Source organism: Abramis brama (genome assembly GCF_963993115.1).
Source record: "Abramis brama genome assembly, chromosome: 18".
NCBI classification, from domain to species: domain Eukaryota; kingdom Metazoa; phylum Chordata; class Actinopteri; order Cypriniformes; family Leuciscidae; genus Abramis; species Abramis brama.
The window spans coordinates 10,074,227-10,093,691 of NC_139980.1; the positions used below are offsets into that span (position 1 = coordinate 10,074,227).

At 36.5% G+C, this 19,465-nt stretch overlaps 1 protein-coding gene across 8 annotated transcripts; it reads left to right on the forward strand.

Annotated features, from left to right (window-relative positions):
- Positions 1 to 446: 446 nt before the first annotated feature.
- Positions 447 to 18,690, forward strand: dcun1d4 (DCN1, defective in cullin neddylation 1, domain containing 4; the record flags this gene model as incomplete). 8 transcript variants are annotated; one of them, XM_084090157.1, is made up of 12 exons in its annotated part: positions 472 to 525; positions 5,217 to 5,287; positions 6,535 to 6,574; positions 8,685 to 8,772; positions 9,759 to 9,847; positions 11,813 to 11,858; positions 13,133 to 13,203; positions 13,292 to 13,383; positions 13,485 to 13,593; positions 15,028 to 15,132; positions 16,180 to 16,282; positions 16,422 to 18,690. In XM_084090157.1, 8 exons carry the CDS (start codon positions 9,836 to 9,838, stop codon positions 16,475 to 16,477), a joined length of 594 nt encoding a protein of 197 aa, XP_083946283.1. In that variant the 3' UTR covers positions 16,478 to 18,690. The 8 variants fall into 8 exon arrangements, with proteins under 8 accessions (XP_083946278.1, XP_083946279.1, XP_083946281.1 ...); XM_084090158.1 differs by having other exon boundaries at positions 515 to 657; XM_084090152.1 differs by lacking the exon at positions 11,813 to 11,858 and having other exon boundaries at positions 447 to 525.
- Between the last annotated feature and the right edge of the window lie 775 nt (positions 18,691 to 19,465).

Genomic DNA, 19,465 nt, shown 5'->3' on the forward strand with positions numbered 1-19,465 from the left:
CCTGCTTCTCGTGATGTTTTCCATTTACTTGTGAAACTTTTCAATGTTTTGGATAACAATAGCGCTCAATCGAGCAAAAGTAGCTGCCTCGTTCAGTAATGTTTTTCTCTGTATTCTTTCTCTCACCATTGTTTTGTTAACCCAAGTGGACTCTGTGTTGGTGCACAGCTGAGCCAATAGCCTGTCATCGTGGGCTGGCTTTCTTCTTTGCACGAGGAAACTATCGTAACTGATGGGTGTAGACATACTTCTCAGCCAATAATATGCTTTGAGAGGAGGGGCTATGAAAGCACCTTAACCAATCACGTTGGTTTAGAGGCGGGATGTACACATTGCTTCTTGCGCAATGTATATGACACTCCTCTCGACCAATCAATGACACTAGTGGGCGTGGTGCCTGAAAATTTGGCCCATCTAAATCATTTATGGGCAGGAATAATATTGACATGTCCCGCCCACTGGCCGGTCTGCAGACTCACACAAATACAGTTGTGTGTTTCATAAAAATGCACTCAGATGCGTCAAGTAAGTACAATAGTACGTTTTCACTGTTATTCGTGTTCTGTCGACCTGTGATGGCAACTGCGAACTTGCTGAACCCTGACAAGTCGCCGTGACTTCTTTTAAGACGTATGATTTGCTGTATTGACGCATTTTGTGAGTAAAGTAGCCGTTACCCGATCATACAAATCATCAGATTGACTCTGAGCTTGCTAGCTGCTCTCTTTGTGTTTTTACTCCGATGTCTTGGGCGCTTGCAAGCGACAACGACCTTGCAAGGAAGATCGTTGTATTTTAGCCTTCTTTGCTTGAGTGTAACGTTATATACAGCAATCCGAGCAAGGTATCTGATCCTATTTACACAATACACTTGTACACTAATTACCTTTAATACCCAAATAACCTTATGGGAACCATCTCATCACAACTCGAACGAGTAATGCAAAGCCACCGAAGAGCAAGTTAAAGGTTGTTGTTTTAGAGCTAAACGGGTCAGATTTTTCCCAGAAAACTGCGGAAAAATGACAGGGGGTGAAAATTGTGACGCAGTTGTGTAAAAATTTAGTGCTTGCAAACACATCAAATGTGATCTGACGCATTACTGTAAGGCCACCTGAAAGATCAACTGCACATCGTTGTGAAAATTTTTTTTGGATCAAAGATAGAAAATCTTTTTTGCAGCATTTGGGTCGCATTCATCAGTTGGGGAGAGTACCGATTGAAATTATGATTTGGGGAATTCTGGGAAATGTGGTTTATTCAGCCGAACCATTTCATTGGCAAACGTACGGCGTTGTTTGTCGTTAGACTACATTCCCCAGAAGTCCACAGACTCTCCAGATACTTTGTAAAGTCGTTGCAAGTTATGTGTGTATACACTCTTGTGTTAACTATGTAGCAAAAAAAAATATTTTAAAGAACTGTCAATATAGAGCGGTGAATGTTTGAAACATTTTGTTGCGAATTCGACTAATACTGTTTATTACATGTTTGGGGTGTTATGTATCTACTGGTATTCCTGACAACTGCGTCAGAGGTTCATAAATAGGTCTCATTTTATGTCGAGTTTGCTTTAGTAATGTACTAAATTAGATACCGGGCATTATTTAAATAACAGTTTTCATTAAATCTGAATTTAATGTTGTTTCAAAGGCCTGCCTACTCGCACATCGCTCATATACAAGGCCTGCACGATATTTTTTTTATCAGAATAACGAGAACGTGGAAGTTTATAATATGCGCTAAATGAATCATATCCTTACGTCATTTTCTTGGTGCTACGCCAGTCTTTAGTTTCTCAACAAATGAATAATGCTAACTTTCGTTTTCATGCGCCCAAAACACGTTTAGGCTAGGCTACGTTTTATACGCCGTATACTGTATTTATTTAGGTATTCCCTTCGTAAGCTACATATTTTCAAGACTGGAAAAAATGTACATCAAAAACAGAATAATAAATGGCAAATAATAAAACCATAGAAAGGTTACAGAAAATATAAACAGCATAACAAGCATTTACCGTGTAAACATTGGTGTCTATACACTATGTAGTTATTTTCATTTTGACAAATGATATCAAGAGATCCATAAACTTTCAAATTAGGCTTCTTTATACTTTAGGATATATACATCTTTTTCATTGCACACTGCATGAGGAGAATTCTTTATTCTTAGTTACTTAGTTATAGTGGGCCTTTCAAAAGATGCCACTGACCTTTACAAATGGATATCTATTCATATCTGAATACCTTGTTTTGATATTTAGGCCATATTATCTGGAAGAATAAAAATGAAAAACTGTGGATTCAAGGGTAAATTAAAAAAGACCAATACTGATATCACATTACTGACTTTCATTATTGACTTTCTGAATTTCTTCACATTATCACGTGAAGTGAATCAATGCACCTTTAGAAGCGTTAGGCTACGTTTAATACAAGTATAATTCTGGAATATCGCTGTGGATTTTATTTAGATTAACTGGAGTTATGTTTATCTTTGTAAGCCAGTTTCAATTGACTATTAACCATCTGTATTTGGGTCTGTGCATATTTATTATTATTAATTAATAATAATAATAATAATTATTATCTATATCTAATCCCAAGTTTTGCTTCCACAAATTTATTCTAGATATCTGATATTCACTAGGACCTGATATTAACATGCTAGAGAAATATGACCTCCACACTGACATTTACTTTCTTAATGATGAAACCACACTATAATATAATCTAATATAAAGCAGTGGTTCCCAGTCTTTTTAGAGTGGCGTACCCCCTGAGGCATTTAACATACTTCGGCGGACCCCCCTCTTCCACTTAGACTGCGGTCACACCTTTTTCATTAATGGACAACATTTGCCCTCTTTACCTTTATAAATAACTTTGTACAATAAATAATGTTTAATATAAATAAAATAAAAAAGTCCAATAGAGAAATATGCAATAAACAAAGTGATACGAAGTGAAGATTAAACTAAAACCGCCAGTAGGTGGCAGTAAGGCACTGTCTTAATGAGTGAGTTAAGTCATTCATTCGTTAGTTCGTTCATTTGTTTATTCATTCATTCCGTAATAAAACAAGTGGCTGTATTATGAATGGGTAATTGGATCATTGACTCTCATGATTCATTCAAAAACACCGCTGTGTGTTGCAGTTCTGCTGTGGCTTTCGTTGGAACAATTATTTCATTGCAAAATAGAGCAAACAATACTGTTTTTAAAATGGACATTACTTGAAGGTGCAATAGGTGATCTGGGAAATGCTAACTTTAGCCTGGTAGCATTGAAAGCATTCAATCCACACTGCTAATCGCCATCCAAAGCCACGCCTCCTCCAAAACACATGAACACGCACAAACCAGAAGCGAGACGACCAGAGACAACGTTATTGGATTACATCATGTATCATTCACCGTTGAGAAAACTTTACAGTACACTGAGTAACAGTACTACAATAAAGAACATAAACAACTGTTTGCCTGCCATGAGCTGATGACGAATGATGTCTGTGTGAACAGGTTGTGCAGTGGAATGCAAACACACGTTGACTGACATGGAACACATCATTTAAAGGGTTAGTTCACCCAAAAATTCTGTCAGTAATTACTCACCCTCATGTTGTTCCAACCGCGTAAGACCTTCGTTCATCTTCGGAACACAAATTAAGATATTTTTGATGAAATCTGAGTGCTGGATCACTTGTCCATAGGCTGCTAGGTGACCGAAACTTGCTGGACCAGAAAAGTTATTAAAGAGATCGTTAATATAGTCCAAGTGACTACAGTGGCTTAATCTTAAGTATATCAAGCGACGAGAATACTTTTTGTGCGCACAAACAAACAAAAATAACAACTTTATTCCACTATTCATTTCCTTCTCTCTGGGCCTCGTAGTGTTTTTGCGCAGCGCGTCTGTGTTACACGTCAACACGCATCACACACATGACCAGCGTCGGCCAATAGTGAGCCTACGTGGTGACGTGTAACACAGACGCGCTGCGCAAAAACACTACGTGAACCAACTAGAGGCCCAGAGAGAAGGAAATGAATAGTGGAATAAAGTCGTTATTTTTGTTTGTTTTTGCGCACAAAAAGTATTTTCGTCGCTTGATATACTTAAGATTGAGCCACTGTAGTCACTTGGACTATATTAACGATCTCTTTAATAACTTTTCTGGTCCAGCAAGTTTCGGTCACCTAGCAGCCTATGGAGAAGTGATCCAGCACTCAGATTTCATCAAAAATATCTTAATTTGTGTTCCGAAGATGAACGAAGGTCTTACGCGGTTGGAACAACATGAGGGTGAGTAATTACTGACAGAATTTTCATTTTTGGGTGAACTAACCCTTTAATTCGGACCGAATGCAATAATTGAACAAACATTTTATGGTCATACGCCTTCCACAGGTGATGTATATTTCTGAAAATACATTTAGACCTCTTAACAGTGATTGCTATCAGGATATGAGGAGACTTTCAACCAGCATAACAAAAAATTCTGTAGATAATCACCTATTGCACCTTTAATATTACCCTATTGTTTGTTGTATAAAATGAATGTCGCAATTTCAATTGTGTGGATATTTGGGAAAAATTGCATTCTTGCCCGTATAATATCAACATTAAAAACTAGAACTTTTTTGTATCGAAAAGAGTTTTGAGTCTTAATCGATCTCTATGCACCACAGTCTGTGTCTATAGTTGTTCTTAATGCTAGTAAGTGCTAAATCCCCACTTTTACGAAGGTACATTATCGAGAACGGCAGTAATGTAGCTCGATTTGCTAAGGCAGCATACTTTAATTAAATGAATGGCAAAACTCAACATTTTGTTAACATACCCCTTCTGTCGCCTCGCATACACCCAGGGGTATGTGTACCCCAGTTTGGGAACCACCATTTAAAGATTATGGATGACAATGTTGATTGTTGACTATGCTTATAATGAAGCACATAAAGCAGTTAAATGCATTTTGTATGCATTAGCTTATTAGAAACACTTAAGTATCTCACATGGCCTCTCATATTTATGTCACTCTACAGGCTGACTGAAGCGGATGCTTCTTTTTTCTATATTCTCAATAACATCTACATCTAGACTGAAGACACTGTGTGAACAAACACACAAACACATAGAAACCCATGTACAGCCCAGATGCTTGTACATAACTGCCAGGAGTAACAGATGTTTATTTTTATATCTCCCTCACAGATTTCCAGCTGAACTCCCATTTGTCCACACTGGCCAGTATCCACAAGATCTACCACACCCTGCACAGGCTGGTAAAAATGGACTCCATTTGCCTGCACTTAAATACTCATTAGCTTTTTTTTGCCAGATTTAACATTCCTGCCTTTGAATCGTTTAAACCAAGAGCATTTTATACAGATGGGATTTGTGCACATTTCATGTTTAGTTTATCACTAGATGATTGATTCTTTTGTATCAATATGATTCTGGCAGGTAGGCCACTAAATCCACACAAAATCAACAAAATTTTCAGTTTTCAAGGTCAATACCGAAGTTTACCAATGTATCATTGATTTCTGTGTAGTTTAAGTCTAAGTTTATTTAGTGAAACTATTAGAAAATACATCTCTCTGAAAAACCAGATATGTTATCCGTATGCTATTGCTGAAGTTGAATCCGTCAAATAAAGGTTTGTGATTATGATTATGAAGTAAAAACTCTTGGTCAGATATTTGTTCGATTTGTCAGCCTTCAAACTTGCTTCAAACATGAAGATATTTAAAAGATAAAACATGTTAAAGAGGCTTTAGATCATAGATGATCTATAACCAGGTCTAGATGAAATCTGCAGACTTTTTTCACACACATATGCGCTATATTTGGTAAATGGTAAAATGCATTGAACAGAAATGGGGTAGTGAAGTCTTATTAAACAATCGGGTAATGGACGGTAGACGAGTAAAGAGTGAATGATGGGTGCTTGAAATTTTACATTTTTCTTCACACAGATTTTGTGTAGGCTGTTTATACAGTATCACATGCAGAATTTTGCAAATATGAGCTGATATTTGTTATGTGAATATTATTAGATCAGGCCATTAATCCCCTATTCCCTGGTTAAAGGACAGATATTCTTATATTGAGATTAATGCAAGAGCTGACAGTGCTGTACTGACCGGTGTACTGGTAGATTAGCATTGTCGGATTGCTGTGTTTGGCTATATGAGAGTTTAGGACTCTCAACGGCATTATTACGTACTACAAAATTAACCTTTGTTCCAGCCATTTACTTAAATAACTACCCTCATCATAACCCTTATTGACACAGAATTGTGCTCTACATTATCTTATTTCCAGAACGATGTCTTTGATAAAGCTGCACTGACAGCATCTGTAAAGGTTACAGGAAAAAAAGATGATCAGCCACCTACATCACACACTTGCTTACTGTCTTTTTTTTGGTGCGGTGCTAATAACTGCTTGTCTGCTGCAGAATGTAGAGATAGAGAGAGAGAAAGAGTGATGGTGGTTGTTAAATGCAGTCTCTTTCTCACCGTAGAACCTGACAGAAGACGTCGGCCCAGAGACTCACGGCACAGGTAGTGACCTGCCCAATCTCTCCATAACCTAATCAACTAATATCAATTTTATTTATTTATTTATTTATTTATTTATTTATTTATTTTTTATTTTTTTTTTTTTGTGTGTGTGTGTAATTTTTACTTCTACACTACTGTTCAAAAATGTGTCAAGTAAATTTTTTTTTTTAAATTAATACTTTTATTTAGAAAGAATGCATTAAATTGATCAAAAGTGACAGTAAGGACATTGCAAAAAATGTCACTAAAGATTTCTATTTCAAATAAATGCCATTCTTTGAACTTTTTTTATTAGAACATTTTAAAAAAAATTATCTGTACGGTTTCCACAAAAATATTTAGCAGCACAACTGTTTTCAACATTGATAATAATAATAAGAAATGTTTCTTGAGCACCAAATCAGCATATTAGAATAATTTCTCAAGGATCATGTGACACTGAAGACTGGAGTATTGATGCTGAAAATACAGTTTTGTCATCACAGGAATAAATTACATTTAAACATGTTTTAAAATAGAACTTAATAGAGTTATTTTAAATTGTAATATTTCACAATATGACTATTTTACTGTATTTTATTTATCAAATAAATGCAGTCTTTGTGAGCATCTTACTGACACAAACCTTTGAAAGGTAGTGTATTTTTACTGTAATCCTCATATTTGTCCCCTATAGAAGTCCCATTTTGTAGCTTGTAATAATAGCATATTGGCGAAACAGATTTGGAAAATGCTCCAGTGTGTATTTGTGTTTGTGCTCTGGAGAACGTCAAATGTTTCTATTTACAACGTGTTTTTGCAGAGGTGAAAAATGTAGCCAATCACAGAGATATGTTTGTTAATCTCTTGAATGCAATGGCGAATCAGAGGTGTTTTAGTCCACTCGCTGCTTAAAATGCCGTCATTTTTGTTCAGTGCTGAGTTCTGCACATTCGTGAATCTTCTCATTAGCAAATAAAGTTACAAAGCAAGTAAGAGATTCTTTGTGCAGTGTAGACAGCTTCATTGATTATAATGGGACTTTGTGAGATCGTGATGAACTGAGGCTTTCGAGGCTATATATAAACCATTGAATAAATTTTTTTTGATGGCCAGTTACACAATACATGCTACGAAGTTTCGTAAGTGACATCTACATATAAATGCGGGATTCAATTATGACAGGTTATGCGGGATTCTCGAAATTGCAATGAGCAATGTAAATGCAGACTAATAAATTAATAGAAAAATATTAATATCAAAATAATTTTTTATTGTAAATAATCATAAATGTCTCTCTGTACAAGGAGCCTTTGCTTACACTTACTTTATTAGAGCATCCTCACTATTTTCAGAAGCACCCTCAATTTTTTGATTCTGGAACCGGGACTGCTTCTCACACCGTGTCCTAACTACACGCGACGCGCGATAAAAGGTATCTTTTCCATGTTAATCATGAGTTTTTGTCCTAACCAGCCGCGACGGCGACACGCGTCGATTCTATTTTAGAAACGGTTTCTATTTTTCTGCAACGTCGCGGCTGGAACAACAAACACAAAGTGTGATAATCTCAGGTACTGTTTATGTGCTTTATTTAATGTTAAAAGCGTGTAATGTGACTTTGAATATCATTGTGCTCCCAGCTTTGTAGCTGTAAAAGCAACAATGGATAATTCACCTCAGATCTTGAAATGAAACAAATGGAAACAAGAGCGTTCAAACTTTGAACAAACAAGTGTATTATTTGACAAAGTTTTGTTTTAGTAACTCAGTAGCCTATGTATTTGAATAATGTTTAAATGGTGTAATATTTGTGAATTTGATTATGTACTGTAGCCTACTTATCCACTTTCTTGCGATTGCCGTCAAGATTACTCTCTGGTGCTCACTTGCCGTGAGACTCCGCCCACACGCTGTTCTGATTGGCTGTGGGTTTTGATTGATTTTTACGCATCTCGCAGTCGCGTCTAGTGTGGACAGACAAATTATTTGTCACTGGAATCTTATCGCATCGTGTCTGGTTAGGACAAATGACATGAGGACATATCCCTGGTTTTGGGAGGGAATGGCTGAAAAAGAGAAACAAAAATAATCATCATCTTTGTGTTCTGTCTCTCTCTTTTTTTTCCAGCCTGCTGCTCCAGAGCCATGCCCCCCAGGAAAAAGAGGAGACCCACTGCTGGAGATGACCTGTCTGCTAAGAAGAGCCGGCAGGATAAGTATGCTCAAAACATCACCTTTCCATTCAACCATCTCTCCAGCCTCTCCATCTCTGTCCATTCCATCTGTCTGTTGACCTTCCTCTAATTCACTCATACATACACACGCATTCATCTACCCAACTTTTTGATTAACAACTAAACTAGGTACCTATCAAATCATATTAGTTAAATGCCCCCTGTGGTGAAAATCAAGTTTTAATGAACACTTATATGTCAGTGTGGTGTTTTTAATATGCTTTAAGACAAACCATGTGCAAGCAAATTCATAAGTCAACACCATGCTCTAAAGCAGGGGAGTCTCAAGAGAAGTTAGCAGGTTATCCCGATATATTTTTTCTGTTGATATGAAAAATTGGGTAAATTTAGCAATACAGCGGGTGAATTATGCATGTGATGCATGTTATGATGAGCTATATACCTTTCTCCACTGACGTTCTATGATGTTCAAAGCATTTCTAAGGATGCTGATTTTTAGAAGGCAGGTTGAGATGGTGAATGGATCATGGTTTGTGTAACATTAGCAACACATTATTAGCTGTTTGATAACATAGTCAAGCAAAAGTTTAATCATATTAATTACTGTTATGTGTCCGACGTTGTAAAAAAGTGTTACCATTGTGCAGTGTTTACTTCAGTAAGTTGACAGAGTAAATCTCTGAGCTCGCATGAGTGGAAGCTATTTTAATAAAAAAAATTCACAGTAAAAAACGTTTAAATATGTCATTTTGGTGATCAAAGATGAGAATTCTGTATTTATTCACAGAATGAACTTACTGAATGTTATAATAATGTAAAAAGTAAATTGCACAACTGTCATAACTGTTAATTGCACCATCAGATCTGTGTTTGTGGGTGGATTTTTGCCCTCAGAGCATGTCTTCTTGTTTGTATCAGATGCAGCACGTTTGCGCTTTAATGTTCATACAAGTGTGTGTTAATGTATATTTAAATAGCATCTGCTCAGTCCTGTCTATTCATTTCAGTGTTTACAGAAAACAGGAGACATTGCAAATCCAGGAGGCTGAAGCTTTTTCTAGCAAGAGATGTCTAGAGTGGTTTTATGAATATGCAGGTATGTACGCTAAGTCATGTTGAGTTTTGTTATCATGTTATGAACTATCATAAACAACTTTTTAATGTCATTCGGTACGTTTACATGGACAACAATATTCCGATATTAAGCAGATTAAGACAATACTCTGATTAAGAAACTACCATGAATAGGGATTTCTGATTACCTTAATCCGGCTAAAGTCATACTCAAAGTGAATTAGGGGTTAAGTAGTGGTGGTTAGGGGTGTTGGTTTTAAAAGTAACATTTATCTCACCTAAATGTTTGCTCACTCATTGTATTTGTGTTTTTTACAATGGGGTAATTTTGTTGCTCAAGAGTTTACACAACACAAGGAAGCTTGATTTCAATCTTTGAATTAAATTGTCTTTCTGTACCTGAATGCTAGTGTTAGACCTATCTGAAAGGTCTAACACTAGCATTCAGGTACAGAAATACTACAGAAACTGAATAAAGTAATCAAATGTAAAATAACACTGGATAGTATTTTAGTCCTGTGTTAAGTAAATACATAGGCTATTAATCCTAATTCTTTACAATTAAAGCTATCTTTTGTTGTTTTATGAACATTAATGACAGCCACTGTCACTTTAAGAGCTAGTGCACGGATTCATTATGCATGCATTTTCTTTCTCAATTTATTGTTTGTGTTTATTTAAGACATAACTGACTGTGTTTATGAGGATACTCACCAAGACTGGAATTTTGACATAATTTTGTGTGTTTTTGACCGTTTCAGCCCTATAATCAGTGAAAAAGTAGTCAGTTTGGTTACTCGCGAGCTGTTTGTGAGGCTGCTCAGATTATTGGATATTATTGGATTATTGAATTTTTAATAATGAAAATGTGTGTGAAATGTTTTGAATTGAAATATTCACAGCATAAATATACAACCATGTTGAATTTCAGCCCATGAAAATGCAAGCACGGTTAATGCAATGCATAATTTTTTTCAATGAGTGCAATTCAACAAACTTTTTTGTTTAAAAAACGTTTACCATTATTTTACTTCCATAGGTTTAAAGAAGTCCAAATTATAAACTTTAGTGACGATGCAACACTGGCCTGATTGTGCAAATGATAATTCCATCAACTGTCCCGAGTCCCAAAACGCGAGAGTCTGGCACAGCTGAATCACTCAGGCTGTTTGTGAAATTACGTTTCGCAGAAAGTTTTAAAATGACTGATTTGATTTTAGAATCTGTGTGGATTAATTTACTCATACAACCTACATGCTAGAGTGAATAAATGTTTGTGGGAATTTCCCGCATTATAAGTTCAGTTCAGTTTATTTATAGAGAACATTTAAAAGCGGCCACTGGCCGACAAAGTGCTGTACACATAGAAAATAGAGCTAATAGAAATTAGTAACACAAGTAATACTAAACACAGTTTAAAACAGAACAATCATTATAAGCTAAAAGCAATAGAAAATAAATAAGTTTTGAGACATGACTTGAACTCAATATACAGTGGGAGCTTGTTCCACAGTGTGGGGCCAGCCACTTGAAATGCTCGCTCTCCCCTTGATTTGAGCCGAGCACGAGATAAGCACGAGACCTGCAAGAATGATTAAAATTATGCGCAATACCTGCGCCGAAATTCGAGCCCTGTGAACTGTATGTTGATAAGGAGAGAACATTGGACGGCGTGGCATGGTGACGTAATGACGTGTGCCATTAATCGAACTATGTTCTATAACATGTAAAACGGGAACATGAAAGGAATATTTTAAAAGCAACTCATGTAAACACCTTAATCAGAATATTGTCTTATTCAGAATAAGGTCAATAATTACATTACTGCTGTCCATGTAAACTTAGTCACTGGTTAGGTCTTAAAAATGGTATAATCACATCAAGAGCTGATGAGCTCATATAATTTGACTTGAAATGTCTAGAAGGCAGTGAATAATGTCAGCTAAATTTACGCTAGTTTTTTTTTTCCTTTTCTTTTTTTATTCAGAATTCCACCCTTGTGACTTCAGAGACTTTCCAAATGAAGTTAAGATGTAAATAGTGACTATAAGTATATACTAAAATGTATTTGGGCACTTAAGTCACACTTAAAAAATGTCTGAATTTAAATGCATACAAAATATCAAATAACAAGATACAAGATACAAAATATCAAACCAAGTGGCATCTGCGCAAATGATGCTTTTCTCAGAACTCACTTTTTAGTTCACACAAGTGTCCTAGCAGAATAGAGTCTGACAACCAAAAATGTCCAAGACTTTTTGTCTTCATCTTGAACAATCTATCTGTTGCTTCATATTTTGAATCTTAAGATTAGATTTCAAACAAACCTTTTTTTAAATGTTTTGATTTGAAGTGTCCTTAACCCTTAAATGCATGAATGTTTCGCTAGTCATTATTACATATTCAGGTCTTTAGAGACCCGGATCTATATCTAACACAGATGCATCTCTACGTGTCGCGATAACATAAAACTCTCCTGGTATTAGAGTAACAATTACAGAAGAATAAAATAAAGCATATTTTGTTACCTTTTGGAGCTTGGAAGAGTTCAGTTTGAGCAGATGTTTTACACCATCATAACTGTCCTCGTCATAGATCATTTCCCAGTACATTCAGCATCTGGCTCATATTCTCGATCTCAAACATATTCTCAAAACTATCATTTTCAACATCTTCAAAATCAATCTTTTGATCGCTGAAAGCTTATTCGCCAGATCCACCATTAAGTGAGAGTGACATTAATATTTGATTGGGTTCAGTACTTCACTGAGCCATTTCAAGTTTTGCTGATGATGCTTCCTATTCTATATTTGTTTTCATGATGAGTGAAATGTCACTTCATCATTGTGTGACATTGCCACCTTGTAGAATAAAGTTTATTTGCACTTAGTCAGTCATCAAAGATTCAATTGTTGTACAGAAAAAATATACTTGCACTGTTACACGCCTCGGGTCGTTAGCGACCCTATACAATTTTTACAAAAAATAAATGGGAAAACAGGCATTCTTTTATTCTTTTATTATTGTTTTCTTGGTATATTGTTTATAATGAATTAATTGAGGAGTACTAAGAAGGTTGATGTCTAACTTTAAAAAATGAATGAGAAGGAGGGTAGTGAATGACGTCCCGGGTCTCTAAAGACCCACGGTATGCGTTTAAGGGTTAAAGGCCACTAGTTTTAAAATGTTATGCAATTCAAATACTTTTTTAAATTTTTTTTTTTATTGTGGCTTAAGTGTCCAAATACTTTTTGGGGCCAATGTATATAAAAGTAAATTGTGTCTGCATGTGTTGTGTTAATAGGGTGTGATGATGTGGTTGGACCAGAAGGGATGGAGAAATTCTGTGAAGACATTGGAGTAGAGCCAGAGAATGTAAGAAACTAAATTAATCAGATTTGGTTTTACATTTTCCTCTAAAAACATCTCATCAGTGGTCATTTTAATGTATATTTGTACATAGGTGGTGATGCTGGTATTGGCCTGGAAGCTTGATGCCCAGAGTATGGGTTACTTCACGTTACAGGAGTGGCTCAAGGGAATGGGCTCTTTGCAGTATGTCTGGCTAAACATGGACCTTGTATACATCTACTACCATGCTACTACACTTCTTTCTGTCCCAAACTTTACTTTTCCTCTTTTTCTGTCATATGCAGATGTGACTCTACTGAAAAACTCAGGAACTCTCTAGACTACCTGAGGTCCGTCCTCAACGATGCCACCAGTTTCAAGCTCATTTACCGATATGCCTTTGATTTTGCCAGGGTGAGTATGTGTAGGACTGATTGATGAACACTAATCATCGTCGACTTTAAAAGCTCTTATAGTGTTGAAGTGTTAAAAGAATACATTTGGTTTAATGATTGCCTGTGACTGTGCATCTGGATCCTTTCTGAATAATTTTTTTTTTGCTCATCACAGTTCGTCAGTTACAACAGACAAGGGCTTGAGACTGCTGAGAGATGGTGCTATTTTAGGTTGTTTTACCTCTTATTCTGCTCAGCAGAAGTATCTCTTGTCCCAATGATTATTTTTTTCCCACTCCCTTGGTATGAATTATAAAGCGAATGGAGATTTGCTGAGTGAAGCTCTTACAGGAGCCATTCGATAAGGCCAATAAAGTGGATGAGTACAAATAAATAGCATATGGCAACCTTGAATGGATAACATTACATCCATCCTGTCTATATAAAACAGAAATGTTCACGCCTGGGCTCATCTTGTATAGAGCACTTAGTCCATTCTCCAGCAGTGAAACCATATTTCATGGCTGTTAGAGAAGTGATTTATCTAGAGTATTTTTGCTTTTAAATATTGGGAACAGAGAACCTGAAGCATTGTTATGGTGTTAAGGTGTAGGGACAATACCGTATTTTCCGGACTATAAGTCGCTCCGGAGTATAAGTCGCATCAGTCAAAAAATGCGTCATGAAGAGGAAAAAAACATATATAAGTCGCACTGGACTATAAGTCGCATTTATTTAGAAATTTATTTCACAAAATCCAAGACCAAGAACAGACATTTAATCTGGAAAGGCAAGTTATTCAACTACACAGTAGCACACAGAACAACAGGCTGAGTAGGTGTCCGGTGTGTTAACACAACACACTAACAGTTATTCAGCTACACAATAGCATAAAGAACATATACCTGGGAGGCTGAATAGGCTAAATTAACATAAGCCAGTGAGTCCAACAAGCAAATTACCAGTAAACAAGTTCACCAAGCACCCGTGATCTCATTCTACATCACTGAATCCATTGAATTTTCTTCATCCTTGGTGTCGCTTCTGAACAACTCCGCCATAGAGCGCCTTCTCGTGGCTGTAGACGGTAATGTTTTCATCTCATTCTGAATTAATTTTGATATATAAGTCGCACCTGACTATAAGTCGCAGGACCAGCCAAACTATGAAAAAAAGTGCGACTTATAGTCTGGAAAATACGGTAATCATGTCTGCCCTCAGGCACTTGTATTATCATATGTTCAAGCTCAGACTGCTTAGAGTATAGAGTACACAGTACAGTAATTTCTGAAACGGTCCTCCAGGAGCAACCTGGATTTAAGTACTTTGGCAATAATGGGTCATTTATAGATTGTTACCTCACTACCTTAATTGCCAACTCAGTATTTTTATTGTGATGTGTGAACTTGTATTCAGAATGTTTAAAATTGAATCTGGTTCCACCCCTTTGCAGGAGAAGGATCAGAGGAGTTTAGACTTGAATACTGCCAAGTGTATGCTGGGACTTCTGCTTGGGAAGACCTGGCCATTGTTTCCAGTGTTTAACCAGTTTCTAGAAGTAAATATTTTAATCTTTACAGTTTATGAGTGTAACTTTAATAATTTTACAAGACCAGTCAAATGTTTTGACACACTTGCAGATTCATTATTACTGATTTCCACATTTTAGAATAATATAAATGTCATAAAAATGATATACATACAACACAAACCTTAAATGGCTTATATTTGACATTCTCTCAACCAGCTTCTTGGATGTTGGAATACTTTTTAAACCACATTGAAGGCGTTTACAAACTAGCCATTTTGTTTGCTGCTTTTATGTTCCAACTCATCTATGTTCCAAAACAATTACTTAAAAAATTACATTTAAATTGCTCCATGTAGACATTAAAGTGTGGTTACATATTAGTTTTAGAATAGAGCTTTAAAGGTGCAGTATGTAATATTGACATCTAGCTGTTGGAATGGGTACTGCAGTCCAAATTCAAAATATTGGAGTAGAGTTGTTCACCAGCCCCCTCCTCCAAAGACTCAATGCTCACGTGGGTTGCTAGATTGAGGACACGCAATAGGAGCAGGCGCAATTGACAATGAAAGCCTATGCTTCTGTTCATAGAGATTTTTAGATGGATGCTTTTTAGGTCGGATAGAATCTGCAATCTTTGACTCGTTTGTTTATTGACTTCCATGGCTGCAATACGCTGTGTTTTCCACCAACTGGCAACCTGGGGTGTCGAAATACTATTGGGTAAATTGGCAGTGGGCGGAATCACACAGATCAAAACAAAAACAGACATTCTGACACGAAAAGCACATTTCAAAGTAGAATAACTGGCTGTTAGCTGTAGCATTTTTATTTTTTTATGTATGTGAGTATGTGAACTTAGAATTTTTCCTAAATATCTGCAAACATATTATGGAATTTTTATGCTTTAGTACAGTCAAAAAATGACATACAGCACCTTTAAATATAAGGGAAACAAAATCAGTACAAACTTTTGACTGGTATTTAATACATATATTTGCACATCAGTACATATTCTATGTCAATGAAATTTTTGACAGTGACATATCCCCCCCCCCATTTTTTATCCCCTCACAGCAATCGAAGTATAAGGTTATAAATAAAGATCAATGGTGCAATGTTCTAGAATTCAGTAGGACTATCAACCTTGATCTCAGTAACTATGATGAGGACGGGGCCTGTGAGTACAAGCACCCACACTTTAACACGCCTGTATACTTCTAATTATACCCCAATTAAGACATCCATCATTATTTTGTAAAATGCAGCTGGAAGTACATCAGATTTGCCTTTTGACTTTTTTTTTTCTCTTTGCTTAGGGCCAGTGCTGTTGGATGAGTTTGTGGAATGGTATAAAGATCGAGAGATGTCGTAGCGACAGCTTCCCCATGCCTACCACCATCACCAACTAGAAACTAATCGCCAACAATCACCATGACAATGACGACAGAAACGGCTTTGAAACAAACATCTAGAAAAAAAAGTACAAATCAAAACTGAAGAGTTTGGGATAGACTGATGGTGGCCTCTGGCTGTGAGGGCTTGAGTGTGTGAGTGTTTGCATAGAATGTAATATCAATGCACATGTTTGTATGTCGCCCTTTTAGTCGGGGCCATAGGAGGGTCACTGGTGGTTGTGTGTTGGAGAAACAGCACCTCACCGACTCCACCTAATACCTCCCATAGCCCACAATGCATTGTGGGTAAGCACACGGCCAGCCTCGGAGCCGCCTTCCCACCCCACTGTGATGTTTCATATTGCTGTGAATGTGAATGAATAGGCTCTTAAAAGGAGGATGAATTTCTCCACAAGGCAGGGTAGGTAAAAACTCCCATACTGTCTGAAGATTTAAGACATTTAGGTAATTTAGGCCTGGAAGGGCAGAGAAAAGAAGGAACTGGCTTTTTACTGAAGGTCGGCGACTAAATACTAAGACTTTTTGGTTCAAAATGGAAATAGCTTACAGTATCACTCTGCTGATGTGGTCCAAACACTGTTTACTACGGTTTTTATGTTGGAGGAGGATGACATTCAGAGCATGTTACCATAGTTACATAGCGACCTATGCCGTAAGTTTTATTTTTTACCAGTCTCACTGCACTTGGTTGCCATTTAATAAAGCACACCACAAGCAAGAGTGTCATAGACATTCTGCTGTAAGTACTTACTGTGGTACTTCAGTATACCTTTCACCACTTCATTTTTGATATTGATTATGAGATGAACTTGAATAGCTTATAAGAACAGAGGCTATACTTATCATGAACATAGAGCCCAGTATCTTTTTCCTGACTCGCATGTCCATTGTGCATACACACTGGCAATGGCAGATATGGCCATCTTGTAGAGGAGTGTGAGCAGGTTAAATTGACTGCAGAATGCATTAATTATATCATTTGATTCCTTAGCAATGTAACTAAACTGTGCATGTCATTAAAATGACAAGACAGATCTAAGTGATGGAAAAGAGACAGGATAGAAGAAAGCTGTTTTTGCTGCACTTTTGATTTCTGTGAAGAATTGCCACAAAAATATAAAAACAGGTATTCTGCCCTAAACACTGACTCTCATTTGGCCACATCCTCGTCCACAGATCTTGTGGTCAAATATGATCAATTTAACCCATAGTGACCAATGCCTAGCAACTATTTAACATTCTAGTTATGTTTGTAAAACTGTTGAGTTTTGTCTATGGCTGTGGCGTGAAGCTAACTTGTCATTTGAACAAGAACAAAAGCATGCATGCATTCTGCAGTTAGAGCTGTCTTTGTGAATGAATGAGGTTTTTCCTTTTCCTGATTTTTTTTTTCGCTCTTGTTTTTTTTTTTTTTTTTTGTACAGGTATTTGTAGAAGTGGACTTTTTGTGCTTAATTTGGGTATCCGCGGTCATGCAGTCTTAACGCTTTATGAAAAACATGATTGTGTGATGGTATTTAGAGCTTAAACACACTTGTAACCTCATCTGTTGAGATGTTCTTCTCTGCATTGCCTCCTCCACCATCTCCACCAAGTGCTAAACTACCAAGTTCATGAGTGACTGCAGCATTTCAGTATATCTGCAGTGTCATGAAAATGTACTAATTTTGTTATGTTATAAGGAATTAGAGTACAGAGACAAAATCATAATTTTATCAAAGCATATTTTGGGTAACAAAAGTTTTTTTTTTTTTTTTTTTTTTCTGGTTACAAGACATTTTTGTTCTGTTCAGATTTTTTTCTCTGAAAGATGGAGGTTGCTAACCATAAATTATTTATCAAGTATTCACTCAGCATCTAAAAAGCCAACAGTCTATGTATGCTGTGCATGCTGGCCAGAATCCATTTGAAAAATGTCTACAGACACTTGTCATAATCCCATTCATCTGCACCTGTTTGTGCCTGAGGGAAATGGTGGTTTAAAATTACTTTTGAACAGATAGACAAGCTCCCCTGTGTCATTATGACTTGCTTTTTTTGGGGGGAGTATGTAATGCAGAGGGTTGAGCATTCTCATCGGACTGTATATATGTATGGATGTGTGTATAAGTGTTTGTTTTCACTGTAACCTCTCTACATTCAATATATATAAAGGGGTTTATTAACTAAATGTGGAGTTATTTTAATCTGTTCTAAACGTCATGTTTTGAAAGAGAAATTACTTAACTAACTATTCTGGCGTCATCCTGGGGGTCTCCCACTGTCGTGTGTAATTAATACCCTTTTTTTTTACTACTGCATATCATGACTCATATAATCAACACAGTGTTTATGATCTTATACAATACACATTCTTATTTACATTCATAGATTTGTTTCAATTAAAAACATTTTTTTATGAAATACTGAAAGAAGTTTAGGTTATGCTCATTATATTACAGCATTAACAATACTAACTAAAAAGCAAATCCCCATCCTCAAAGCTGAGATTTTAAAAGCATCGGCTCAGATTTGTGAAAATTGTCAAAATTAACTCTATCTAAATTAAAAATTCCTTATACTTTGGAGTTGAGATATTCTTAGTTTTAAGGCCCCGTAAAACTGGGGCTTCAGCTCCTTCTGTGTGGCTGGAAGTGGCTGTGTTTCTTGTAGAGATACTGCTGTAAGTTCGTTCTGTTTGTAACTTTGTCGCTTCTCCATAATCTTTAGGGGATTTGTCCTGCTGGTTGCCCTCTTGTTGCATGGAGGAAAGGGATGCAATGTTGAACTTGTCCATTTCCGTTCTTCTTTGCTGCAGTAATCGTCTGCGTTCTTGCCTTTGAAGGACTTCGGAATTTTCTCTGAGATATTCTCTTGCATCCTCCTGTTCCAATGAAGGTAAGGATGTCTGTGGAACTGCTGGTAATTCATCTTGTGGTGGTTGTACATCCATAACCTGATGTCCT